This window comes from Pelophylax lessonae (genome assembly GCF_965119305.1).
Source record: "Pelophylax lessonae genome assembly, chromosome: 11".
NCBI lineage: Eukaryota > Metazoa > Chordata > Amphibia > Anura > Ranidae > Pelophylax > Pelophylax lessonae.
The window spans coordinates 14,093,527-14,121,426 of NC_138778.1; the positions used below are offsets into that span (position 1 = coordinate 14,093,527).

The 27,900-nt window shown below is 45.8% G+C and overlaps 1 protein-coding gene across 6 annotated transcripts in view; it reads left to right on the top strand.

Annotated features, from left to right (window-relative positions):
- SHISA6 (shisa family member 6) overlaps positions 1 to 27,900 on the top strand; it is a 342,371-nt gene that overhangs the window by 244,314 nt on the left and 70,157 nt on the right. For 3 of the 6 annotated variants that reach the window (XM_082271224.1, XM_082271225.1, XM_082271226.1), the window contains one exon: positions 6,557 to 6,640. The exons of the other annotated variants lie outside the window; for them this stretch is intronic. In XM_082271224.1, coding sequence (XP_082127350.1) covers positions 6,557 to 6,640 — 84 coding nt within the window. The remainder of the gene's footprint in view (positions 1 to 6,556; positions 6,641 to 27,900) is intronic. 6 annotated transcript variants of the gene reach the window in all.

The following is a 27,900-nucleotide window of genomic DNA, read 5'->3' on the forward strand; positions in this document are numbered from 1 at the left end:
TCGTGGGAGGAGGAATAGTGCCCCATCATTGGTATCAGTGGGAGGAATAGTGCCCCATTGTTGGTATCAGTGGGAGGAATAGTACCCCATCAGTGGTATTAGTGGAAGGAATAGTGCCCCATAATTGGTATCAGTGGGAGGAATAGTACCCCATTATTGGCATTAGTGGAAGGAACAGTGCCCCATCATTGCTGTGAGTGGGAGGAATAGTGCCCCATCATTGCTGTGAGTGGGAGGAATAGTGCCCCATCATTGCTGTGAGTGGGAGGAATAGTGCCCCATCATTGCTGTGAGTGGGAGGAATAGTGCCCCATCATTGGTATTAGTGGGAGGAATAGTGCCCCATTGTTGGTATTAGTGGGAGGAATAGTGCCCCATTGTTGGTATTAGTGGAAGGAACAGTGCCCCATCATTGGTATTAGTGGAAGGAACAGTGCCCCATCATTGCTGTGAGTGGGAGGAATAGTGCCCCATTGTTGGTATTAGTGGGATGAATAGTGCCGCATTGTTGGTATTAGTGGAAGGAATAGTACCCCATCAGTGATATTAGTGGAAGGAATAGTGCCCCATAATTGGTATTTGTGGAAGGAATAGTGCCCCATTGTTGATATTAGTGGGAGGAATAGTGCCCCATTGTTGATATTAGTGGGAGGAATAGTGCTCCAACATTTACATCAGTGGAAGGAAGTATGGCCCATTACTGGTGCCAGTGGAAGGAATAGAGCCCCACTGTTGTCCTCAATGAGAGGAATTATGCACCACTGTTGGTGTCGTGGAAAGAATGGTGCCTCTTCATTGGTGTCAGGAAGAGGAAATAATTCCTTCTATCAATAGAGGAATAGTGCCCCAAGGGCCGCATAAAAATGAAGCAAAGGGCCATATCTGGCCATTAGGCAACAGTTTGGAGACCGCTGGACCAGAGGGAGTGTTCCCTGCAGGGGTTAATCTAATGAAAGGGGTTAAGGCAAGGGTCTTCAAACTATGGCCCTCCAGCTGTTCAGGAACTACAATTCCCATCATGCCTTGTCATAGCTGTGAATGTCAGAGTTTTACAATGCTTCATGGGACGTGTAGTTCCGCAACAGCTGGAGGGCCGTAGTTTGAGGATCCCTGGGTTAAGGTTACGAGTACGACTTAGGCTTCAGTCAGGCAGCAAGCATAATATCCTAGAGTAAAAACCCTGGTGGGAATGGGCAAGCAAAACCATCATTAATCTGCGAGTGGTTGGGGTAGGATCCTTAAAGTGTACCTGTTATGATAGAAACATGGGAGTTCCCATTGCTGACCTCCTTCTGAAAAAAAGCATAACTGTATGTGTCTTGCTTCAATAGTCCAATGCTTATTTAAATATTCCTTTCTTTATAGTTTTCTTCCAATGGAGATAAGGAACCATTAACCCCCAAAGGTTGCTGAAAAACTCAATGTTTGCAGCTGGAAACATTGAAGGTGGCATATGACCCTTTACACCTTTTATAGAAGGGTGTATGTAAGGTTTGAGGGAATTGTATTGAGAAATAGACCTCTAACATAGCTCTGATATTGCCACTTGCAATGCCACCTCTTCAAGATTGGCACATTGGTGGGAGGTAGTCATGAGTGCTTGATGGGTGGTAGAAGACAGCACTTTAATTTTTTTCCTTTTTAATATAAATATGATCACCTGAAATGACAGTCCACTAAGTGTACCAAACAGCGGTTAATGGAACTAAAGTCTATCGTATGAACCTATGGGTTTAGCTGTGACTGCCTCCATGGTGGTTTTTTAAATAATAATCATTTTGATGTACCATTTGGCCACCCCCATCCTTCATAACTATGAAAAATTGTAAAAGACACTTACATTTTGGGAGATGCCACTTTCGCACGTTATCTTAAAGTTTCTATTTGACTTTAAAGGAAACCCAATTTTCTCTCCAGGACGGAACATTCCACATGCTGTTCAATTCAATGACAACTATATTGCAAAATTAAGCAAAATCCAATAGAGAACACAGCCAGCATTTTTTGGTTGTTTTCAGCTTGTGGGAATATTTTTTTCCAATAATGCTCATTATTGCTTTTTTTAGCAGCTTATTGCTAGGATTTAGGGCATACAGAACAAGCCGTGCTGATGGGTTAATGCAATTCTGAAGTGGCAGCTGGTTAGTGAAGGTCTTGTCCAGGAGGTGGCCCATTGCATGGACCTTTGGTGTACCAGAGCACCCAATCTGGGTCCTGCAGGATTCCCTAATCCTTGGGCTGGAAGATCTGACCTGTTTAAAAGCTTCAGGCAAAGTTCCCTGGGATAAATGAGTATTGGGCCACTAGTACATGGCCTTAAAAAATATTCATACCCCTTGACATTTTCCACATTTTGGCATTTTACAACCAAAAACATAAATGTATCTTATTGGGATTTTATGTGAAAACCCAACATAAGATGGCACATAATTGTGAAGTGGAAGGAAAAATGATAAATGGTTTTCAAAATGTTTTACAAATATCTGAAACGTGTGGCGTGCATTTGTATTCTGCCCCCTTTACTCTGATACCCCTAATCTAGTGGAACCAATTGCCTTCAGAAGTCATCTAATTAGTAAATAGAGTCCACTTGTGTGTAATTTAATCTCAGTATAAATACAGCTGTTCTGTGAAGCCCTCAGAGGTTTGTTAGAGAAGCTTAGTGAACAAACAGCATCATGAAAGCCAAGGAACACACCTGACAGGTCAGGGATAAAGTTGTGGAGAAGTGTAAAGCAGCATTAGGTTATAAAAAAAATATCCCAAGCTTTGAACATCTCACAGAGCACTGTTCAATCCATCATCCGAAAATAGAAAGAGTATGGCACAACTGCAACCCTACCAAGACATGGCCGTCCACCTAAACTGACCGGCCGGACAAGGAGAGCAGTCACAAGAGAAGCAGCCGACAGGCCCATGGGAACTCTGGAGGAGCTGCAGAGATCCACAGCTCAGGTGGGAGAATCTGTCCACAGGACAACTATTCGACGTGCGCTCCACAAATCTGCCCTTTATGCAAGAGTGGCAAGAAGAAAGCCATTGGTGAAAGAAAGCCATAAGAATTCCAGTTTGGGAGAAGCCATGTGGGGGACACAGCAAATATGTGGAAGAAGGTACCCTGGTCGGATGAGACCAAAATTTTACTTTTTGGTCTAAAAGCAAAACACTATGTGTGGCAGTAAACTAACATTGCACACCACCCCCACCGTGCAACATTGTTGTGGCAATATCATTGTGGGGATGCTTTTCTTCAGCAGGGACAAGGGAATGCAAAATATCACATAAAATCCCAATAAAATACATTTATGTTTTTGGTTGTAACATGACAAAATGTGGAAAAATTCAAGGGTTACGAATACATTTTCAACGCACTGTATATGCGTCAAACTCAATCTATCCAAAACCGAATGTATAATTTTTCCTCCACCACGTGCCCTTTCCCCCGATGTCTCTGTCAATATCGATGGAACAACTATCAGCCCATCCCCGCATGCCAAGGTCCTAGGTGTTATCCTGGACTCTGAACTCTCCTTCAAGCCCCACATCCAAGCACTGTCCAAATCTTTCCTCCTCAACCTTTGCAAGATCTCCAAATATATGCCTCTTTCTAACCAATGACACAACAAAGCTCCCAGTTCACTCCCTGGTCATCTCGCACCTCGACTACTGCAATTCCCTTCTCATTAGCTTACCTTTAAATAGGCTTTTCCCCCTTCAATCCATCATGAATGCTGCCGCCAGACTCATCCACCTTACCAATGGCTCAGTGTCCGCTTCTCCTCTCTGTTAATACCTCCACTGGCGTCCGCTCACCCAACAAATTAAATTCAAAATACTCATATTACAAAGCCATCCACAGTTTAGCCCCCAACTACATCACTAGCCTAGTCTCAAAAAACCAACGTAATCGCTCTCTTCGTTCCTCTCAAAACCTCCTGCTCTCTAGCTCCCTCGCCACCTCCTCCCATACTCGCCTCCAGGACTTTTCCAGAGCCTCGCCAATCCTATGGAGCTCCTTACCCCCAATCTGTCCGATTATCCCCAACTCTATTAGCTTTTAGACGATCCCTGAAAACCCTCCTCTTCAGAGAAGCCTATCCTACCCACACCTAACAATTCTACTTCCATTTTCTCCATCAAGCCACCGCACACATGGTTATTGCCTTTTGTTTCACTTGACCCTCCCTTCTAGATTGTAAGCTCTAACGAGCAGGGCCCTCCAGTTCCTCCTGTATTGAATTGTATTGTAACTGTATTGTCTTCCCTCATATTGTAAAGCGCTGCGCAAACTGTTGGTGCTTTATAAATCCTGTATAATAATAATGATATGCCAGGGATCAGGATGACCAGCAAGATAAGAGAGGCCCTAAAGTAAAACAGTTATTTTTTCTTTATTTGTTGCCTTTCCTGGGAATTTTTGCAAGCTTGTGGCTAACTTCAACATCCAACCAAAGGCAAAGGAGCTTTAGGGGCCTCCAAATTGAAGACACAGGACTCTCTGAAGTTTTACAAACAAGTAGCCATCTCCCAAATAATTGGTGGAATGTAAAACCCAATTGTAGTTCTTTATCTAAGCCAGAAAACGTTCTAACTGCAATAGCACCCCCTATTGTTCATTATCTCAGTGGTATTTGTTGGGGATACAGTTAGGGTTGAGAAGAACCTGTGCAAAAGGACATTCTTATACCTTGGTGGGGCAGCCAAAATATTAAATTCTGTTTGTACATGTAGAAAGTGACCTCAGTTGGCTATATATTAAACACTCTTAGTAGCTACTAACCAAGGCGATGGTGCCTTCTTGAACAGTCCCGAAGACCATGTTTGACTTGGTAAATTTGTGTGTGTTTTATGTTACAAATTTAATTGGTGCTACCAATAAAGTGCATGGATATGCTGTCTGCCGGAGTCCACTCAATAAAAGTGTATTTGTCACCTACACAATCAGCAGGGGGTATTTTCTGAACTTAAATGACTTATCATCTATCACAGTGATGGGGAACCTTGGCACCCCAGATGTTTTGGAACTACATTTCCCATGGTGCTCATGCACTCTGCAGTGTAGTCGAGCATCATGGGAAATGTAGTTCCACAACACCTGGGGTGCCAAGGTTCCCCATCACTGATCTATCACCTTAGCAATTCTCTAGGAGCTCCACGAATACGAGGCACATGCTCATCAACAGCCTTAATAAATGGCCTTTTTTGATAATGACTTCCTTCGTAAGTTCATTAACTCCCAGCAGACAGTCTGATCTTTTTTTATGTTATGATCAGACTTAAAGCGAAGTTTTTAATTTTTTTTTAATAGGTTGGATTACATAGATGTATGTAATCCCCTTTAAAACGACTTTTACCAATGGAAACTTTTTTTTTTTGCTAGTAAATACCTTAATTTCTGCTTTATTCCTCCTCTCCTCACTTCCGGGTCCGATCGGCGATGACGTCATTCGGCGATTCGCAGTGTGTGCTGGGATGTATTCCATTCCAGAAATCTCGCAGTATTACCCAGGAGCTGAGCTGTACTGTGTGTATTCAGGCCGTGACCTGCCCCGCCTCCGCCCCGCCTCCTCTCAGTGAGTTGTACTGTATGCATTGTATTCAGGCCGTTCTCTGCCCGCCTCCGCCCCGCCTCCTCTCAGTGAGCGAGGACTGAAAGCATTATATCCTCACTGAGCTCACTGAGAGGAGGCGGGGCAGAGCACGTCCTGAATACAATGCATACAGTACAACTCACTGAGAAGAGGCAGGGCGGAGGCGGCGCGGAGGCGGGGCAGGCCAGCTCAGCTCCTGGGTAATACTGCGAGATTTCTGGAATGGAATACATCCCAGCACACACTGCAAATCGCCGAATGACGTCATCGCCGATCGGACCCGAAAGTGATGAGAGGAGGAATAAAGCAGAAATTAAGGTATTTACTAGCAAAAAAAAGTTCCCATTGGTAAAAGTCGTTTTAAAGGGGATTACATAGATCTAAAGTTACGAAAATGGGTGGAACTCCACTTTAATTGGAAAATTCTGATTAGTTGCTTGGGGTTAGAACACTTATATTCTCTTAAGAATAGGAACTCGTCTTTGAATAAGCCCAGGTCATCCAACAGAATGGCCCCCATGACTTCACTGGTGTTTATTGAATTACAGTCCATTCCCTCACAAGATCCGGGGCAGTTAACAAAATGGCTGCCTCGGTGATGTCACTGCCCCTAGCGAATTGACAGGCTGCATCATTCTGAGTAGTGGGTTGGTTTACCAAACGGCTGTCTCGGCGATATCACTGGCTTCCAGTGCACCGATAGGCCATTTCTTCATAGTTGTAAAGGCGGCTCAAGGTATCGGCCAGTGCTTTGTGTAGATGACAGGTACTCTTCTCTGTAATACTGGTATGTGTGTGTCAGTTCTAACTCGGTAGATTATCTGTTCAGGGGCCCCCAGTGTCTGGTGTTGTTGTGCTCCATCTACCACTTTCCATGTAAGATTTGGGAACGTTCACGATGGTTGTCTGATTCAAGGTGAATCAGGACACCGTCTGTGAGACTTTATCTGTATTTTTATCTGCAGCGGGAGCCTCAGGATTTGCTCACTGGAGTCCCGACGTCATCCGAAGCTGCAGACCAGAGAAGCGCAAGATGCAAGAAGGGACGGGTAAGTTGGCACTGGCTGCCCATTAAAAAAAAAAAAAAATCACTGAATGAAAGCACATAAATAGTCTGGAGAGAGGTAACTGCTGGTGTTAGGATGACATTTCATTATCACATTTGTTATTTCTGCAAAACTGCGAGGAACCCAAAAAAATTTTACTCTACGGAGATCCTCTAGAAAGTTAAGGCCCCAGCTCAATAACTAATACTGGACAACCAAGGTCTTCATGAAGTCTCATGAACAGTACTGCCATACCTAATAATTTCCTTAAAGTGGACCTGTCATCGGATATATTTTTTCATGCCAATTGTAGCATATTAAAGAAGAACTCCTTGGTATGAATATTTTTGATCAATTAAACCATGTATATAACATGCCTGTGGGATCCCTCAAGAACAGCCATTCTAGACTAGGTTCCCTCCAAAGGTTGCTAAGGGTTCCTTGAGCTGTGGCTGATAGACCTCCCATTTGATGGTGCTTGCATAGTCCCAGGGTCATTTCCACTTGGCAAAGCCTGCAGCATGACAGCAATTATCATTTTAACTGTCCGTTAGGGTGGGGTGGCATTCTTACTACCACTGTAGGTTTACATTCTTCCTACTGACCACCAGTTACATAGTTCCATCAAAAGTTAATAGTGCCGACATCCAGGGCTGGCCCAAGACATTGTGCTGCCTGGATCCAAAAATGAAATTCTGCCCCCAGATCCATTATTCTATATAATAATTATTATAATAAAAATGTATCAGGAAGTCAAATTTACATGCAAAAGTGGTGGGTGGGGAGTTTAGTTCAAGGCAGCTGTGGTAGAGGTGATGACGGGGTTCAGATAGAGGCAGCAGTGGTGGTGGTGGGGGGGGGGGGGGTGTTCAGTTAGAGGCAGCAGTGTTGGGGGGGGGGGGGATGTTCAGGCAGAGGCAGTGTTGGTGGTGGGGGGGTTCAGTCAGAGGCAGTGGTGGTGGGGATGGGATCAGTGACACTGGCACCTACTTGCTCTCAGTGTCAGTCATGCTTCCAGTGATGCCTCTTCCAACATGGGGTCACGCTGTTGGCCGTCAGCTGATTTTCTCCTCTAATTTGCGCCTCCTGTTCCAGGATAGCATCTGTCTGCAACAATGGGGAAAGCCGCAGAGGGGGTAGGCAAGCGGTCCGCCGTGTGAGTATGGCAGCGAGTGCTCCCCCAAGTGAAAAAAGGATCGGGGCAGGGCGAGCTGGGCAATAGAGACTGTTGCGACCCTGGTAGTTCCACCAGTTGTCTTGGGCGTCAGTTTGCCAGCCCTCTCAAAGTTCCGCCTGGGTCCAATGGACCCAGTGGAACCCATGGTAGGGCCGGTCTTGCCGACATCTAAATGTATTGTCGCCGTCATTGGGACTTGCAATTGGCCCGAGGTTGTCTAGAGTCACCAGGGGAAAGAAAGGCCAGAGCCCTGAGCTCCGTTTGGTTTTGGTCTGATAAATGCACACATTACAGAGATTACAGTACTCCTGCTAACAAGGCCTTCATCCACCTTTCGCTCTGGAAAGCACCATATTATTTCAGGTATTATCCAGGGTCACCATCTACTTCCTGGGCTGAGATGTAAATCCTGGTTCCTGTTAAGTTATTGTCTATTTTCACAAGTGTCTAAGGGCTCATTCACATGTGCGGCTATTATTGTCGCCCCTCTGAAAAGCAGTTTGCAGTGAATCGCTTTGCAGAGGCATTAGGTGGTGAGGAGATGATATGTTGCCTCCTCGCCACCTGTTTTAACCCTCAAATTGCTTACCCACCACTAGGTTGCAGGGCAGTTGGACCACAGCCCCATTCACTTGAATGAGTAGCATTCGGTGGTGGAACTGCCCATCAAATGTGACATGCTGTTTAATTTTTTCTGCATTTCTGTGTTCACATGGGTGGCCAGGGGGTGGGGGGTCTTTAAAACCGTGGCTTAACCACCTGTTTTACCACCCTCTGGCCATCTGTGTGCCTATGTTGAGCACCCTCTTGCTGTAGCCCCACACTGTGTGACTTGTTACAAAGTTACACTGTTGCATCTGATCTCTGGGGGGATAGGAGACTGAGGAAATGCTTCTTCGTGCCCGCAGCAGACTGATGTCAGGATTTTGTTCACTCAGGCATTTAAAGTTGCTTAGAGGTCCACTTTACCACTATTTGGTTTCAATATACCTTTTTTCAGTTGAGTGCTCAGACCTCATACAGCCCATTGGCTCTTCTGTAGAAGTTATTGAGCTGAGGGCTAGGCAATAGACAGTTACCCTTTATGGTTAGATGGGAAAACTTTCCTCTATCCTTCAGTATGTATTTTAAAGTGCACCTGTACTTATTTTTTTATATAAAAGAAAAGTCATTCTGTCAAAGAATATGGTGGAGGGATGAAGGGGATGGAGGCTTTAGTGCATTTTGGAAGTTCTTAGCTTTCCTCCCATACTGAGCTTCAGCACAGTGTTTCCTCCAGAACTGCAGGTGCACTTTAATAAGGCAAACGTGTTGTGAAAATTGTCCTATACTATACAATCCACTTTGCATTTAATAAGGTAAGATCAGTTTGAAGATCGTTTTTGATTGGTTTATATAGACCAGAACAATTTGCCACCAGTGGCCTTTTTTAGCCCTACGGCAGAAGCAGATGTGATAAATACTAAAGGTGGAAACCATCGGATGATAATATCATTCAGGCATTCTGCAAAAAATAATAATGGTAATAATAACGGCTTTCTTTATGACATAACAGACAGAAATGGTTAGAAATAGTTTTCCTGTTTAAACTGAAGAGTTCTTTGTAATTGTTTCCAAAATATGATTGGTTTGGGTTAGGTGTACACGACCAATTTAAGTTAACATGTAAGTGTATGTGCATGGACCTTAAAATATAATGTGATTTGGGGGGGTAAATAGTATGTGTACATGGAGGTTATGATTTACTAAGGGAGAATAGGCTGTTCACTTTTAAGTGAAGTTTACCTTAGAATACCCAAGCTTCACTTTATTAACTAAGCTAAGGGATGATTCCTTTGCAGGGTGAAAATGTGCCTATTTGGCTTTAGTAAATCAACTCCATAGTGTCCCTACTGTTTATTCTGCATTGTCATTAATTTGAACATTCTCTATGATGTCACTGGTCTCTAGCGATTTGATAGGCTGTGTTCTCATGAATATGAAGGGTCTCTGTGATGTCACTGGTCTGCAGTGATCGTTTAGGTTGCCTTCTCATGAATATGAAGGGTCTCGGTGATGTCATTGGTCTCTAATAAAGAGGCTGCATTTTCATGAATGTGAAGTGTCTTGGTGATGTCACTGGTCTCTAGTGAATGAATTGGCTGTATTCTCATGAATATGAAGATTCTCAGGTATGTTACTGGTCTCCGGTGATTGTTTAGGTTGCCTTCTCATGAACATGAAGAGTCTTGGGATGTCACTGGTCTCTAGTGAATGGATAGACTGTGTTCTCATGAACATCAAGTGCCTTGGTGATGTCACTGGTCTCTAGTGAAAGGTAAGGCTGCATTCTCATGAATATGAAGGGTCTCGGTGATGTCACTGGATTCTAGTGATTGGATAGGCTGTGTTCTCATGAATATGAAGGATCTCTGTGATGACAGTGGTCTCTAGGTAATGTATAGCCTGTGTTCTCTGAAATATGAAGAGTCTGGGTGATGTCACTGATCTCTAGGGAATGGATAGGCTGCATTCTCATGAATTTGAAGTGTCTTGGTGATGTCACTGGTCTCTAGTGGACGGATAGGCAGTTTTCTCACGAATATGAAGAATCTCGGTGATGTCACTGGTCTCTAGTTATTGTTTAGGTTGCCTTCTCATAAAAATGAAGGGCCCCAGTGCTTTCACTAGTCTCTAGTGAATGGATAGGCTGCTTCTGCTTCTCATGAATATTAAGGGTCTCGGTGATGTCACTGGTCTCTAGTGAATGAGTTGGCTGTATTCTCATGAATATGAAGATTCTCAGGGATGTTACTGGTCTCCGGTGATTGTTTAGGTTGCCTTCTCATGAATATGAAGGGTCTTGGTGATGTCACTGGTCTCTAGTGATGGATGGACTGTGTTCTTATGAACATCAAGTGCCTTGGTGAGGTCACTGGTCTCTAGTGAAAGGTAAGGCTGCATTCTCATGAATATGAAGGGTCTCGGTGATGTCACTGGACTCTAGTGAATGGATAGGCTGTGTTTGCATGAATATGAAGTGCCTTGGTGATGTCGCTTGTATCTAGTGAATGGATAGGCCGTTTTCAGTGAATTAATAAGTTGTAACTTTAACCCACAAAATGGCTTATTTTTTATGTCCAAATAGAACTGTTCTTTTACCCAGAAAAAACGTATAACAGCCACGGATTTGATGCTTTTTTTTTTTTTTAATAAAGCCTTTGTAAGGTTCCCTGAACTGTATAAGCTGTTACGTTCCTTGGAAAGAATACAAAATGTCAATGATTTGGTATTGCATGCTGTAATTATTATTCTCATTATACAGGATTTATATAGCATTGACAGTTTACGCAACACTTTACAACATAAGTGAAGACAATTTAATACAGTTTAATACAGTAGGAATCAGATAGCCCTGCTCGTTCAAGCTTACAATCTAAGAATGTATTGGATGTCTTAAAAAAAAGTTTGGAGAAAGTTAAACTTTGACTAGAATCAGTTGGGTGAATGTAATCTGAGCCGCCATGTCACTGGTAGTTCACAAAACTATTCTTAATAATCCATTAAGCTTATTATGTCCTTTGGTCGATGTTGATGTGGAAGGGATGGCTTCTCATCATTTTAATGTACGATGCGCTTAGGTTCTTGTGGCGCTTTGAATTGGAGAGCCATTCCAGTTGATAATTACCCGCTATTTTAATTTCAAAGCGGCCATTAACTCCAGCGTTTGTGGTCTAATGGATCTGAGGCTGTAGTTAAGCTCTGTCGTGTGTAATGAACAATGGGGGGGGGGGGGTGTTTGGAGGTGAACTTGTTCTGTGAAGTTCCAGTTTCGGCCTTTTTAGGACTTGGGCAGGCCAAGGGCAACAATGTAATATTTTAATCTTCATGTCCTTTAAAGGGTACACACAGATTATTTTTTTACGGATTTGTATATATGAATGCGGTTTTTTTCTTAAAGCATTTTTCATTTTTTAGTATACTTTTATATAGGAACTTATATTTAATTGTAGTGCATTCATCTCATTTGCCAACTTAGCAACCCCTTCTCTTGTCTGAGCTCAGACAATTTTCTTTATAGTTCTCTGACCCCGTAGACCAGAGGCGTAACTAGAACCTTCAGGGCCCCGGTTCAAGAAACCATGATGGGCCCCCCGGACTCCTGGGCAGCGCCCTTCCCTTCAAGACTGGGGCTCTTCCCACTGATCCTGGGGCCCTTTACTCTCATTGCGGGTCCCTTTATTACGGATTTGCAGCAGGACCCATTCACCTGTTCTGCTGTGGGCCCCCTTTCTGTCATCTTGGGGCCTCCCCACGGTGGTGGAATGCCAGGGCCCAGTGGCAAGTGTGACCTTTGCGATCCTGGAAGTTCACCCACTGGTGTCAGTAGTTTTTATTTTTTGGTTTTTTAATTGCATTATTTTTTATCGTTTTATTTTATTTTTTCCAATGTCACTGACTAGGACTCTGTCCATTCAGAAAAAGAAGGAGCTGGTAAATTACATATTTACCGACCCCTTCCTGGTTCTCTATCATGACAAATCCCCTGCAGCAGCCAGCAGGAGTGGGAAGGGAGCACAGTGGGGGGGAGCACAGTAGGTTGGGGGGGGGGAGCACAGTGGGGGCTGGGGAGCACACAGGGGTCCATAGACAGCAGAACACAAGTGAACTGGATAAGAGGAGTGGTGGGGACAGCGTAGTGATTTCACTACATGCTGCCCCCGCCGCCCCTCCTATCCCGGTGTACAGGGGAGCCGCACAGGCCTCCTGGAGCATGGGGCCCGGTTGCAATTGCAACCCCTGTAGTTACGCCCCTGCTGTAGACTATTTTCTTGCGGCAGTCTCCAAACTGTGGCCCGGGGGCCAGATGCAGCCCTTTACTTGCCTTTATCTGGCCATTGGTGAACCATTCCTCCAGCAGACACCAATGATGGGGCACCATTTCTCTCACTGACACCATCAATGGGGCTCTCTTCCTCCAACTGAAACCATTGATGAAGCACCATTCCTCTTAATGACACCAATGATAAGGAACTGTTCCTCCCATTGACACCCATCGATGAGGAACTATTTCTCCAACACCAATGATGGAGTACTATTCCTCCGTTTGAAATCAATGGTGGGACAAAATATTTTATGAACATTGATGCCAGGGATGTTTCTACTCTTACTGGCCACAGCCCGGCCCCCCTAAAGCCTGAAGGACATTAAAACGGCCATGGGTGTCTGCAAGTAGGGGTTGAGGGGGGGACAAATGCCCTTTCATGTGTTCTTTGCTATGAAGGCCAGTTATAGCTGGGGGCAGAGGCCATTTTCTTTGTGGGGGGCAAATGCACCCCCCCCCCCCCCGGAATCTCAACTTCCCCTTTATACCATCCTGTCTGGTCTGTTTAATAATCCTGTGTGTCTGTGTATGTTTTTTACAAAAATAAGCCGTTCTTTACCGGTTTTCAGAGTGCCGAGTGCCGCTCAATTGACCCGTCGGCTCTCTCCTCTCCCCGTCTGACAGCTGCCTGCTGTGGGCGGGGCTGAGGATTCCTCGCTGACAACAGTAGGGAGGGGAGGGGGAGAGGAGGAGCGAGGCGGCGGGTCACTTTAGCGGCGATTGGCGCTCTGTCAACTTATAAAGAATTGCTTATTTTTATAAAACACAGACACAGGGGCACACGTGATTATTAAACAGTCTGTAGACAGGATATGAAACTGTAGATAATGGAGGCACGTAGACTGACCACAGTGTCAGGGCTCCGCAGCCATGGTATACCTTGGTAAGTTTACAGAGGGGAGGACATAGCCAGGCAGAATCAGCCAGGTATTTTAGGTGATGGAAGGGGCCAAATTACACAGCACAAGCACTGTGCTGTATACCATGCTTTAGGGAACAGGATCATTTTTTTTTTTTTTTTTAGGATAACAAGTGCTTTAAGAATAAATGCTGATGTTTGCCCTTTAAAAAAAATGCTCAAAATAAGTATAATGACTAAGCATCTCCCCTTCATGACTTTGTTGAAAAGGGGCGGACAATGGGTGACCTTAAAATGATGCCCCCCCCCCCGAAAAAAGTTCTGTGGACGCCCATGAAAATGGCAAAATGGCCATTGGTTTGGAAAGTTTTGAGACCTCTGCTCTATAATATATTTATAGAGATATGGCAAGCAGATATTTATAAATGAGAAAATAAGACGTTCGTCAACCAAAAAATAATACTTTATAGCTGTGAAAGATAGAGACACTTTGACTATGGTTTTATAGGTGAACAAACTATGGCAGAAAAAGTTGGCCATTTTGGTCTTGGGGAGATTACAGAAGCTTGGTCTTCCTGAAATGAGAACAGCAAAACGTTGCCTTCTGATGATCCTGAGATTTAGATGTTTACATCCTAGACTTCTCAGAGGGAAATTCTGTCCTGTGCATGATTACAGTCTCATTATTTTGGGCAAGTGTTTTAAATGTAGAAAAATGGAACTGTTAACCAAATACTGACATCTGCTAGAAAGTCGTTGCTTTGCCACGCCCCCTTGGCTATGAGGCTGTCCAGCCAGTAGTGTGCTTTTGATGCTGCCTTGTTAAACATAGTTGATATTGGCATTATAGTGCGGCCCTCTGTGTTCACTCCAGAACAAAGAACGTGACACATGTTAGTGTGCGGTGTCCTTCCCTGCCTACAATTCCATTCTCGCTTCTCACTTCCCTGCCTACAATTCCATCCTCGCTTCTCACCTCCAAGCCTACAGTTCCATCCTCGCTTCTCCCCTCCAAGCCAACAATTCAATCCTCACTTCTCACTTCCCTGCCTACAAGTTCATCTTCGCTTCTCACCAATCTGCCTACAATTCCACCCTCGCTTCTCGCCAACCTGCCTACAATTCCATCCTCGCTTCTCACTTCCCTGCCTACAATTTCATCCTCGCTTCTCACCTCCAAGCCAACAATTCCATCCTCACTTCCCTGCCTACAAGTTCATCCTCGCTTCTCACCAATCTGCCTACAATTCCATCCTTGCTTCTCACCAACCTGCCTACAATTCCATCCTCGCTTCTCACTTCCCTGCCTACAATTCCATTCTCCCTTCTCACTTCCCTGCCTACAATTTTATCCTCGCTTCTCACCAACCTGCCTACAATTCCATCCTCGCTTCTCACTTCCCTGCCTACAATTCCATTCTCCCTTCTCACTTCCCTGCCTACAATTTCATCCTCGCTTCTCACCTCCAAGCCTACAGTTCCATCCCCGCTTCTCACCTCCAAGCCAACAATTCCATCCTCACTTCTCACTTCCCTGCCTACAATTCCATCCTCGCTTCTCACCTCCCTACAATCAATCCCATCATCGTGCCTCACCTCCCTGCTATCATTCCCATCTTTGTGTCTCACCTCTCTGCCATCAATTCCAACATTGTGTCTCACCTCCCTGCCATCAATCCCAACCTCGCTTCTCACCCCCTGCCATCACTCTCACCCTGGCTCTTGACCTTCCTGCCATCAATGTCATTCTCACTCCAGACCTCCCTGCCATCAATCCCATCATCGTGCCTCACCTCCCTGCTATCATTCCCATCTTTGTGTCTCACCTCCCTACAATCAATCTCACTCTTGCTCTTGACCTCCCTGCCATCAATGTCATTCTTGCTCCAGACCTCCCTGCCAGTAGTCCCATCATCGTGCCTCACCTCCCTGCCATCATTCTTATCTTTGTGTCTCACCTCTCTGCCATCAATCCCAACATTGTGTCTCACCTCCCTGCCATCAATCCCAACCTCGCTTCTCACCCCCCTGCCATCAATCCCATCCTCGCTTCTCACCTCCCTGCCATCAATCTTATAATTGTGTCTCAACTCCCTGCCACCAGTCCCATCATCGTCCCTCACCTCCCTGCTATCATTCCCATCTTTGTGTCTCACCTCCCTACAATCAATCTCGCTCTTGCTCTTGACCTCCCTGCCATCAATGTCATTCTTGCTCTTGACCTCCCTGCCATCAATGTCATTCTTGCTCTTGACCTCCCTGCCATCAATGTCATTCTTGCTCGAGACCTCCCTGCCATCATTCGTATCTGTGTCTCACCTCCCTGCCATCAATCCCAACCTCGATTCTCACCCCCCCCCCCCCCGCCATCAATCCCATCCTCGCTTCTCACCTCCCTGCCATCAATCTTATCATTGTGTCTCACCTCCCTGCCATCAATCCCATCTTCGCTCCTCATCTCCCTGCCATCAATCCCATCCTTGCTCCTTACCTCCCTGCCTTATATTCCATCCTCGCTCCTCACCTCCCTGCCATGAATCCCATCCTCACCTGCTTACCATCGATACCATCATCGCTTCTCACCTCCCTGCCATAATTCCCACACTTGCTCTGTCATCAATCCCATTATTGCTCCTCGCCTCCCTGCCATCATTCAGATCATCACTCCTCCCCTTCCTGCCATCTTTTCCACCCTCACTTCTCACCTTCCTACCATGAATCTAATCATCAAGTCTCACTTCTCTGCCATCAAATCCATCCTCACTCCTCACCTCCCTGCCATCATTTACATTCTCACTCCTTCCATCCCTCCCTTCCTATAATACCGTCTTCACTCCTCACCTACCTGCCATTATTCCGCTCCTCATTCATCACCTCCCTGCCATCATTTTCATCCTCACTCCTTCCCTCCCTGTCAGTAATACCATCCTCACTCCACACTTCCTTGTCATTATTCCTCTTCTCATTCCACATATCCCAACCTTCTCTGAATCTCCTCCATATGCCTTGCTCTGTGTTATATCATTAAGGAAAATTTCCCCTTAAAGTGCATTTATATGAGTTGTAAAGTCAGAAGGTTTTTTATCTTAATGCGTTCTATGCATTAAGATAAAAAACCTTCTGTGTGAAGCAGCCTCCCCAGCACCCCCGAATACTTACTTGACACCCACCTGTGTCCAGCGATGTCCAAGAGTCCCTCGGCCATCCAGGATTGTCCCTCCTGATTGGCTGAGACACAGCTGTGGCGTCATTGGCTCCTACAGCTGTCAATCAAAGTCAGTTAGCCAATCTGGAGAGGGAGGGGGCAGGGCCGAACAGCAGCTTCGTGTCTGAATGGACGCATGGAGCTGCAGCTCGGCTTGGGTACCCCCATAGCAAGCTGAATGCTCTGGGGGCACTCAACAGGAAGGAGGGGCCAGGAGCTCCAGCCATGTACCCAGGAAGAGGAGGATCCAGGCTGCCCTGTGCAAAACCAACTGCACAGAGCAGGTAAGTATGACATGTTTGCTGTTTAAAAAAAAAATGTGAGACTTTACAATCACTTTAAGGAATGCAAAAATAGCCTCTCAACCAAAGCAATTGTGTGTAATTTTAGCATGCCTTAAGCACAATTCCGATATGTTTTGATGTCAGCTTGAAAAGTCTTGAGTCTTGCATCGTATCCCCAAATGTTTTCTCTCTCTATTATGAATGCAACGTTCTATTTACACATGGTAAAAAATTAAAGAGCATGTACAAAAAAAAGTAACTGACAGCTCATCCATTTTTGTGTGTAATAAGAGCCTGACAGGCAGAGGATTCTGGGAGCCGTCTCAGCATGCGTCTGACGCAGAGACATGTCCGCCTGACAGCTGACATGGAGCGGTATTGGCAGGCTCGGCAGTTCGGAGATTTTCTTGTTTCCCTTCTCTAATCTGAGCAGGAGGTTAAATATAATCGCACATGACAGCCCCCTGTTGCCGAGCCCTCCTTATTCTGTAGATATTCACCGGATCGCTCTTCGCCCGACTCTCACTTGCTTGTATTTTTTTCCTAGAGCAAACCGATTTGCATCTTATTTATATATATATATATATATATATATATATATATATATATATATATATTTTTTTTTTTTTTTTTTTTTTAATCCCTAAAAACAATTCCAGTCAGATATGTCAGCACACCCTTTAGTATACATGGGCTTATTTCTATCCTTCAACCAGGGTAAACGCCTGAAATCCTTCTGAATGCTGAGCTGCTGCACACCAGATAAAAGCTGAAAATAGTCTTGCAGTGAAAGTGATGGGGGCATGTATTTTAGTGACGATGGACATTTTGCAGATTGGGGTTCTAAAGTCAGTGAAAATGTCCATTATATCGGTGGGTGTAGTATTTAAGTCAGTGCTCTATTTTGGCCTAGGCCGACAAGGCCCAGGCCTAGGGCGGCACTTTGCAGGGGGGTAGCTAAAAATCCACCCCCCTCCACCTGAGACTCTATTGGCCACTCTCATCCCCTCTCTCTCACCCCCCCTCCACCTGAGACTCTATTGGCCTCTCTCATCCCCTCTCTCTCACCCCCCCTCTCTCACCCCCCTCTCTCTCTCTCACTCACCCCCTCTCTTTCTCTATCTCTCTCCCCCTCTCTCTCTCTCACACCCCTCCTCTCTCTTTCCCTCTCTCTCACCTTCCTCTCTATCTCACCCCCCTCTCTTTCTCTATCATCCCCCTCTCTCTCTCATCCCCCTCTCTCTCTCTCATGCCCCTCTCTCATCCCCCCTCTCACCCCCTCTCTCTCTCTCTCTCTCTTTCATCCCCCCTCTCTCTCGCTCTCCCTCTCATCCCTCTTCTCTCTCATCCCCCCTCTCTCACACACCCTCCATCTGAGACTCTATTGGCCACTGGTTGCTAGAGCCGCCTCTCGCCCCCTCTCTCTCACCTCCTCTCTCTCACACTCACCCCCCCTCTCTCTCTCTCTCTCTCTCTCCCTCCTCTCTCTCACACTCACCCCCCCCTCTCTCTCTCTCTCGCTCACCCCCCCTCTCTCTCACTCACCCCCCTCTCTCTCTCTCATCCCCTCTCTCTCTCTCTCTCACACACCCCTCCTCTCTCACCTCTCTCTCACCTCCCACTCTCTTTCTCTCTTTCAACCCCTCTCTCATTCCCCCCACTCTCTCTCTCTCTCTCTCTTCCCCTCTCTCTCTCTCACCCCCTCTCTCTCTCTCATCCCCCCTCTCTCTCAATCCCCTCTCTCACCCCTCTCTCTCTCTCTCACACCCCCCTCTCTCTCTCTCACACCCCCCTCTAATCCCCCCTCTCCCTCCCCCTCCCTCACCCACCCCCTTGCTCTCTCATCCCCCCTCTCTCTCTCCCTCTCTCACTCACCTCCCCTCTCTCTCTCCCCCCCCCCCTCGTGAGATCTCAGGGGTTCATGCTGGGACTTGTAATGCTTCGATTTTGGAGGGAGTCACATCCGGTAAAAGAGCGGAACAAATTTACATAGGAGGGGGAAGGGGGTTGCCCAATTTTAGTCTTGCCTAGGGCAGCACAAAACCAAAATACACCTCTGATTTAAGTGTAGCATGCCTGTTTTGGAGGGTCTAAACTTTAAATGGGAGCGTTTTTTTTTTTTATTTCACAGTTTTGCATTAATAAATTCCTGATGTGTTACAATACACAACAGGATCATTTTTCCAAAAAAGCTCCCTTGTATGTTATTATTAGTATAGCACTACTCCCTTGGGAGCTGCTTGAAGTGGATCCCCCTGGGTTACCCATAGCAACGACTTGTAAATTCCTATTACTTTAGGTGCTTGGCTCAGTCCAAGGGATTTGGTTCCTGTTGGTTTTATTTTAGAACTTGGGATAGGAGAAGGGATGAGTGGGACACTCCAACTTCATGAACCATGCATAACTGGAGGACCTCTAACTAAGTTGATTGCGGCAAGGCCGCTGCTCCACCCGCCACCGAAGCGAAGTATATGAGAGGCGAACTTTGTATTGAATTACTCTTCAGAGCCCCACTTGGCACCCTCTTTACTATTACTCTTCAGGGTTCCACCTGGCACCCCCTTCACTCCCGCTAACTCCGTGAGATGACTTTCCGTCCCCTGACCTCACTGGAGCGTTCTCCCCTCCAGGGCAGACCCCCCGGCAAGCCCCCTGGCACCCAAGGACACTGCCCCTCCCAGCTGACTCCGCCTGCAGCTCCACCATCAGCTCTCCAGGACCCTCAAGGTTCAGCTCCACACCTGGTTCACTAGGCCGACCGCCTGTGACCACCCTCCTCAGGCTGCAGGAGGAGAGACAGCCGTCACCCTCCTCCCAGAACTCCGCTTCCCGCCAAAGAAGCCCTGTCACATGTGTCCCCAGCATTTATGGTCAATCCCAGGATGCACTACGGTGCTGCCCTCCCACTGGAATTGCCACAAAAGCCTGGGTTTCCTCCACTGTCCAACAGGCTCCCTTATTGGATGCAGTGGGGACACTCCCTCAGACCAAGTGACTTACACCTGGACACATGCAACAGGCATAACTAACAGATCAGGCTCCCCTGATAAGCAGATGGAGCATAACAATGCTTTTATCCTAGTACCTATCTAGGAGGGTGCTACATTAGGGTAGGGTGACCAGACGTCCCTGGTTTCCAGGGACAGTCCCCGGACTGAGGACACTGTCCCCCGGACGAAGTCTGTCCCCATTTTTGTCCCCAGATTGGATTGGAATTTTGCCGCCCCATCCCTCCATACTTCCTTTTTCAGATTGACCACAGTGGCGCCCACTGCCACTGGGATCCGAGCCTTGCTTGCAGTGCAGGGTCCTGTTTTGCAGCAGGGAGCAGTCCGGCTGTAACTTTGAGGGAGGACAGATGAATCCTGGTCCTCCTGACTCTGATACACGCTACGTTTCCACATGAAGATGCTCAGTAGTAGCGGGAAAGTAGTAAGAGAGAGTGAGAGGGAAGAAGCTGCCTATCAATTGTTTGTGTCAACCACCAACCCGTCCAGATTGCAGAGTTAGTAGCCTGCAAAGTGGTTAGCTGACCCTCTAAGCCAGCCTTTCTCAACCTTTTCAGCACAGGGGAACCCTTGAAATAGTTTTCAGGTCTCAGGGAACCCCTGCTAAAATTGACTATATTTACAATTAATGATAAATTAGTGTGTTGGTCGGGGGGATGAATGCTCCTTACACTTGTGGACATTGGGAAGAATTACCTTCTTCCAGATAGCTTAAAAGATCAGTGGTGTCGGTGGGAACTTATCTGTGAGGCAGAAATTGCTCATTGCTCAAGGAACCCCTAGCAACCTCTGGAGGAACCCTAGGGATCCACGGAACCCTGGTTGAGAACCACTGCTCTAAGCCATTCCGTGACTCCCATTCATAAAACTGGCTTGAAAAAGAAACCTACCTTTTGTAAACCAGTTTTATGAATGAGAGTCACTGGTTGGCTGAGAGCCTCAGCTAAATGCTTTCAGCCAATCAGAGGCGCCGTTGGGGGTTTGACGCTGGAACACACACTTTTGGGTTAAACCGTTCTCGAACTGTTTAATCCCATAGGGTAAGACAGTGCTCAGGGACCTCCTGACCAGTGTTGGGGTAGTTACTCAAAAAATGTAACTAGTTACTTCTGTAAATTGTAACGAGATTACTTTACTAGTTACTGCATTTGAAAGTAACTTCACTACTTATTACTGTACTTTCCTCTTTCTTAATTGACCATGTAGAAGAAGATACATGACACTCTTTCTGCATAGAGTTTATTGTATAAACACAGGCTTTGGGAAACATGAGAACAAAACCTGAAAAAACAGAATAAAACATAAAGTGCAACAAAAAGTCATAAACTTCATCCCTCTCTATTCTTCGAAATAACGATTGTATCGCACGGCTTGGGTAACGCAGGAAAGCGCGTTCCTATAGCCTAGTAAAGTAGTGTAGTTACCTCCTATAGCCTAGTAAAGTAGTGTAGTTACCTCCTATAGCCTAGTAAAGTAGTGTAGTTACCAATATTATTATTGTAACTAGTTACGTTACTTAGTTACCAAAAAAAGTAATTACTGTAATCAGTTACTTTGTAACTCGTTACCCCCAACACTGCTCCTGACACCATAAAAAAGTAATATTGATGAAGTCGTTACGGTGCCTAGCTGTTCCTTTAACATTTGTCGTCTTATAACAGTTAGCTATTAATATTTGATGTTATTATGTTGGAAGGTATCCTACATGTTGTCACCACACAATATTTTACTGTTCTGAATTGTTAGATTATATTGTTATTGTTGAACCAAAATTCTTTGGTAAGAATAAAATGCAAAATATGCATTGAAAATATTTTTTCTTTATCTTATCTTCTTAACATTTGGTAGTCATATCCCAAAAAAGTCTAGGTATCTTTTTTTTTTTTTTGTATGTCATGGATGAAATGTGAGAAATATATATCATACCACCATAAACACATACCACATACTCTGCATATATCATTTGAGGAAAATATGCTTATAAAAAAGTTTACCATTTGCAAAAAATAAATAAAAAATATGTCCCTGGATTTCATTTAAAAAATCTGGTCACCTTATATTAGGGCCGTCTTTGAGCTCCAGTCAGTGACTTTGCCTAAGCTAAGATGATGACATCAGTCTGCTGCAGACCGGAGTAAGTATTTCCTCAGTCTCCCCTCCCCAGGGACCGGTCTGGAACACAGAGCGGTGGGTTTTGGAGGACAGAGCGACGGGTCTGGGTCTGTAGGGCAGATGGACGGTTCTGGAGGGCAGATGGACGGTTCTGGAGGGCAGATGGACGGTTCTGGAGGGCAGATGGACGGTTCTGGAGGGCAGATGGACGGGTCTGGAGGGCAGAGAGACGGGTCTGGAGGGCAGAGAGACGGGTCTGGAGGGCAGAGAGACGGGTCTGGAGGGCAGAGAGACGGGTCTGGAGGGCAGAGAGACGGGTCTGGAGGGCAGAGAGACGGGTCTGGAGGGCAGAGAGACGGGTCTGGAGGGCAGAGAGACGGGTCTGGAGGGCAGAGAGACGGGTCTGGAGGGCAGAGAGACGGGTCTGGAGGGCAGAGGGACGGGTCTGGAGGGCAGAGAGATGGGTCTGGAGGGCAGAGAGATGGGTCTGGAGGGCAGAGGGACAGGTCTGGAGGGCAGAGGGACAGGTCTGGAGGGCAAAGGGACAGGTCTGGAGGGCAGAGAGATGGGTCTGGAGGGCAGAGGGACAGGTCTGGAGGGCAAAGGGACAGGTCTGAAACACAGAGCGGTGGGTCTGTAGGGCAGATGGATGGGTCTGAAGGACAGATGGATGGTTCTGAAGGACAGATGGATGGGTTTGGAGGGCAAAGAGATGGATCTGAAGGACAGATGGATGGGTTTGGAGGGCAAAGAGATGGGTCTGAAGGACAGATGGATGGGTTTGGAGGACAAAGAGATGGGTCTGAAGGACAGATGGATGGGTTTGGAGGACAGAGATGGGTCTGAAGGACAGATGGATGGGTCTGGAGGGCAGACTGATACTCCTGGTGGACAGACAGATAGGCCTGTAGGGCGGAGAGTTGCGCCTGGTGGACAGATGGATAGGCCTGGAGGGTGGAGGGACAGTTTGGAGGCCGGAGGGATGGGGGTAGAGGACAGAGGAGTGTATTTCAAGGACACAAGGGTGAGTCTGTAGAATAGAGAGATGGGTGTGGACAGAGAAACGGGTGTGAAGGACAGAAAAACAAGTCTGGAGGCCAGAGGGATAGGTATGGAGATTAAAGAGATGGATCTGAAGGTCAGAGAGATAGGTCTGAAGGTCAGAGGAACAGGTCTAGAGGTCAGTAGGGGCAAGTCTGGAGGTCAAAGAGACAGGTCTGGATGACCGTGGGAGAGGTGTGGAGGACAGAGAAATCTGGGTAAGAAAAGACCAGCTGGAAGGTACCAGCATGCGGTTCAGCATTGGCTCTCAGTACAGAATGCCCCTTAGCATTAATAACAGGTACACTTTAATAGCTGCTGCAGTTTTCCCGGAGACAGTTTACTAATGGGAGCAGCAATTCAATTAAGTCCATGGCGGAGGGGCTGATAGCGGGAGAGGCAGCGGCGTCTCTTGAATGTATGCAGGATTTTTATACAGCTGCAACAAAGCGTGCACGGCTTTCCTAAATAGACAATAGACACCACCAGCTCTCCAGATATGAGGACACACGGCTCCAATCTTACAGCTCATCTTCTATTACAGCCGGAACGGAGTGTGGATGGGATTTAAAGGTGAACTCCAGCCAGGAAGCAAAGATATATGAAAAAGATATTTGCTCATCTGGGCCAAAAGTACTTTTTTTTTTTTTTTTTTTTAACTCCATTGTTGTAAGACTTTTTGTTCCCCCACCATCTCCCTCCTTAAGCCCTTGCAGGACAGTTCCTGTTTTGTGCTATGTACTAGGAAGCAAGGAATAGCCCATTTAGCAAATTAGCACCACCTACATTGTTGCTGCTCTCCCATTGATTCATTGAAAATTTAGCTGATATTTCCCCTCCAAGTAAAGACATTGGATAGGACATGTGGGGCCTGTATAGACCCTCCTCTAGGTGCCCAGGCACTGTATAAATATCTGAGGAACCTGATGGTGTCAGGCAGAAAATGCAAAATAACATAAAAAGTAATACCGTATTTTCCGGCGTATAAGATGACTGGGCATATAAGACGACCCCCCTAATTTTCAAGTTAAAACATAGGTTTTGGGCTATAGTCACCGTATAAGACTACCCCCCTTCCGAAGCAAGGCAACACCATTGAAAAACATCAGATTTCTCATAGATCTCCAAGGTACCCTAGTACTGTAATACATGTAATCTCTCATAATATCTCCAAGGTACCCTAAGTATTACCAGTAGATGTAATCTCAAGACACTGGCTGTGCGGGAATCCTGTACCGTAGCTTCGGCTACATACAGTATACCACGCTGAGCCAATCACAGTGAGCGATGTATTCTATTATAGAATGCAAAGCCTGCTCGGATTGGCAGAGTCAGAGAGGCGGGCTGATGTTACTCCGCCAATCCGAGCAGGCTTTGCATTCAATAATAGAATACATCGCTCTTTCTGATTGGCTCAGCGCGGTGCACTGTATGTAGCCGAAGCTATGGTACATACGGTATACCGGTACAGGATTTCCACACAGCCAGCGTCTTGAGAGATTACATCTACCGGTAATACTTATACTTAGGTTACCTTAGAGATATTATACTCGGCGTATAAGACGACCCCCCATTTTTGGGGGATTTTGTATAGGTTCAAAAGTAGTCTTATACGCCAGAAAATACAGTACTTTAGTTTAAAAAATATTAAAGTATTTTTAATGTGCACAGGGACAGGGAGCTCGGAAAAAGAGGCTACAATATTAAAGCCCTGATGAAGAGGGATTTTGTTATTTTTTTGCCCCCATAACGTGTTGCCTACTATCTGAATTATGAACACTTAAAGTGGAACTTCTAAACCCATCGATTTGATAGTTTCCAAAAACAGCTACTTTCCAGCACGTCCTGGGAATGTAACTGTCACATTTGCTTGTGCTCTCAGCCAAACTGTCAAACCATCCAATGGCTGGTGTCATAAGTCAGTGGTCCTCAACCCTGGTCCTCAGGGCCCACTAACAGGCCAGGTTTGCAAGATAACTGAAATACATCCCAGGTGATATAATTTGCTGCTCAATGATTGCAGTACTCTAGTCTGCATCTCCCCAAGGTAATACTTAAAATCTGGCATGTTAGTGGGCCTTGAGGACCGGGGTTGAGGACCACTGTCATAACTGATCACATGTGCAGCACCATGGCAGTGGAAGATGAAACAGAGGCCAAGATGGCAGCTTCTGTGGTTGAATACAATGGGAGGGTTTAGTTCCACTTTGGCGCTCTGTGGTTCAGTTTCATGTGGATTTTTTAAATCGGGTGTTTTCTATTGCTTGAGGGATCCCCCAACTTTTGGAGCAGTCAAGGTCATTCTATCAAGTCTCATTGCCACCTTTCCGAGGATGGGTCAGAGATCAAAGTCCAGCCCCTACTACATCTACATTTCCTTCATGTAAACTGACCAATCTAGGGCTCACCGTGCTGGAGGAGGGGAGCGTATCCCTTCTCTGAGGCATTCAGCAGTCTATGTAATCTATTATCTCCGGCTCTAGTTCATGTCACAAATAGATTTTCAAGTCTACTTGTTAATATCTCATAAAAAAAGTTAATCACGAAGGTGGCTGGTGGGGTTGAGGTCAGGGCTTTCTGAAGGCCACTCGCATTCCTCCACACAAAACTGGTCTCTGTGGAGCTGGCTTTGTACACAGGGGCAAGGTCATGCTGGAACAGATAAGGGCCTTCACCAACGTGTTACCACAAGGTTGGAAGAGCATAATTATCTAAAATGTTTTTGTACGATGTAGTATCAACCATACACTCCACTGGAAACCTAAACTTTGTCATTTGAAGAGGCGTCTACATACTTTCGGTCATATAGGTGTGATGGTCAGGTATTCACAAACCATGCTCTGGAACAGTGGTCTCCAAGCTGCGGCCCAGGGGGCTGGATGTAGCCCTTAGCTTGCTTTTATCCAGCCCTTGGGCAATATCTCATCCTCTTGACACCAACAATAGGGCATAATTCCCCTGTGAAGGAGCACAGTTCCTCCCAGTGACAGCAATGTTTACTCCCACTAGTGCTGGGATATTTATCTGTCCCTTGGGCAATATTTAATCTTCTGCCCCATTGTTGGTGTCATCAGGAGGAACTGTGCCCGTTCACTAGTGTCAAAGTTCCTCCCAGTGGCACCAACAATGGGGCATTATTTTTCCCACCCAATGATGTTTTACTCCCACCGATGCTGGCACATATTCAAATTTCAATGGTCAAAGTCCACCCCCCACTCCCCCCTAAAGTCTGGAAGACCGTAAATTGGCCCTTTGTTTAGAAAGTTTGGAGATCCCTGCTCTGTATGCTCATCTTAAAAACTCTGCTTAGTTTCTGGAGCCTCTGTTGTTGGCAGTGAAGTATAATATCTTTGTCATTCTGGGTTACTTTAAAGCTTTTTTTGCAACATAACCTACAAAACTGGAGCCCAAGGGTAAATTCATTTGAGATCCTGGAAAATCATTCTCCTGGTTCCTGTCGTTTTCCTTCTTCAGAATAGAAAAATGCCCAGTTTGCTCAACCTCCCCCCTCCCAACCACCACCACCTCGTCTCTATAGTTAGATGTTTAAATCTCCCAGCACTGACCAGCTCAATACATGTGATGGCTTTTCATCCCACAGTCCTTCAGGGCATCAGCATCTTCAGCCCTTGTAAAGTCGATGAAAAATTGATCAAAACCAGATCCATGTAAAAGAGAAAATAGGCTATATTTAGCCTTGTGCCTTGGCATGTTGATGAATTGTTCAAGAGAAATTTCTTTGCTGAATTTCTGGAATAGAAAGCGAGACCACGGAGGCTGTTTTGTCCTTGAGGTCTTGCCGTGGACTCCGAGTGCAAGGAATGGCAAATTTCGAGTTTCGAAATTTAAAAACAAAAGGCTTAAAAGACTTTACAATGTAGAATTAATGTGAAGCTTCAGGAGTTAGAACAAAGACGTCAACTCCTATGGAAAGTGAACTTTTTTGTTATAGTCCACAAATCCATAGAGGCTGATTTACTAAAACTGGAGAGGGCAAAATTGGGTGCAGCTCTGCATAGAAACCAAATAAGTCTTCACCCTGTTTTGTTGGGCCTTTTTGCATCCTCCGTAAAGGTGAACCCGGTGGCCTATGCTCTTGGTCTTCTCCCTGGCATGCGTATCTCCAATGTCTTTCATGTTTTGGACTGCAATCACACTACCTCGTCACTTCCGGGTCCCGGTGGAACGCGGAAGCGGCGTTCTCACCCGGAGACCGCGGTTTTTATCCCTTATGCTTGAAACAAGGTTTCTTAATGTAAGTGCATCTGATTATAAATACATTTCCTTCCTATTACATACTTCACTATGAGAGTCCTTCTCTTTCTTGGTCACGGTATTTGAGAGAATTATCACCGTTGATAAGGAGATATAAAGGTGGATATCTGGAGATGCCAATTGGAAATACCTGATACCTGTTATATTCTCCATGTTGTGAGAGACACAGGACTCTGGTCTGGAATAACGGATGTTTATTCAGGACTCACTGTACACTACAACATGCATTACAGGACAGCTCTGTATATCAATGCATCCCTTACATGTCTCTAAGATGGCCATTCTGCCCCTTGACCCTTGTCCTCACTCCTGGGTGGAGCCAGCCTTAAAGTGACAGTACATGTGAAACCCTTCAGGTATAACAATACCTATTGTTTGTGATTCCCTGCCGAAATCGACCCCAGGGCCAGATTAACGTAGGGGCTATTGGAGCTGCAG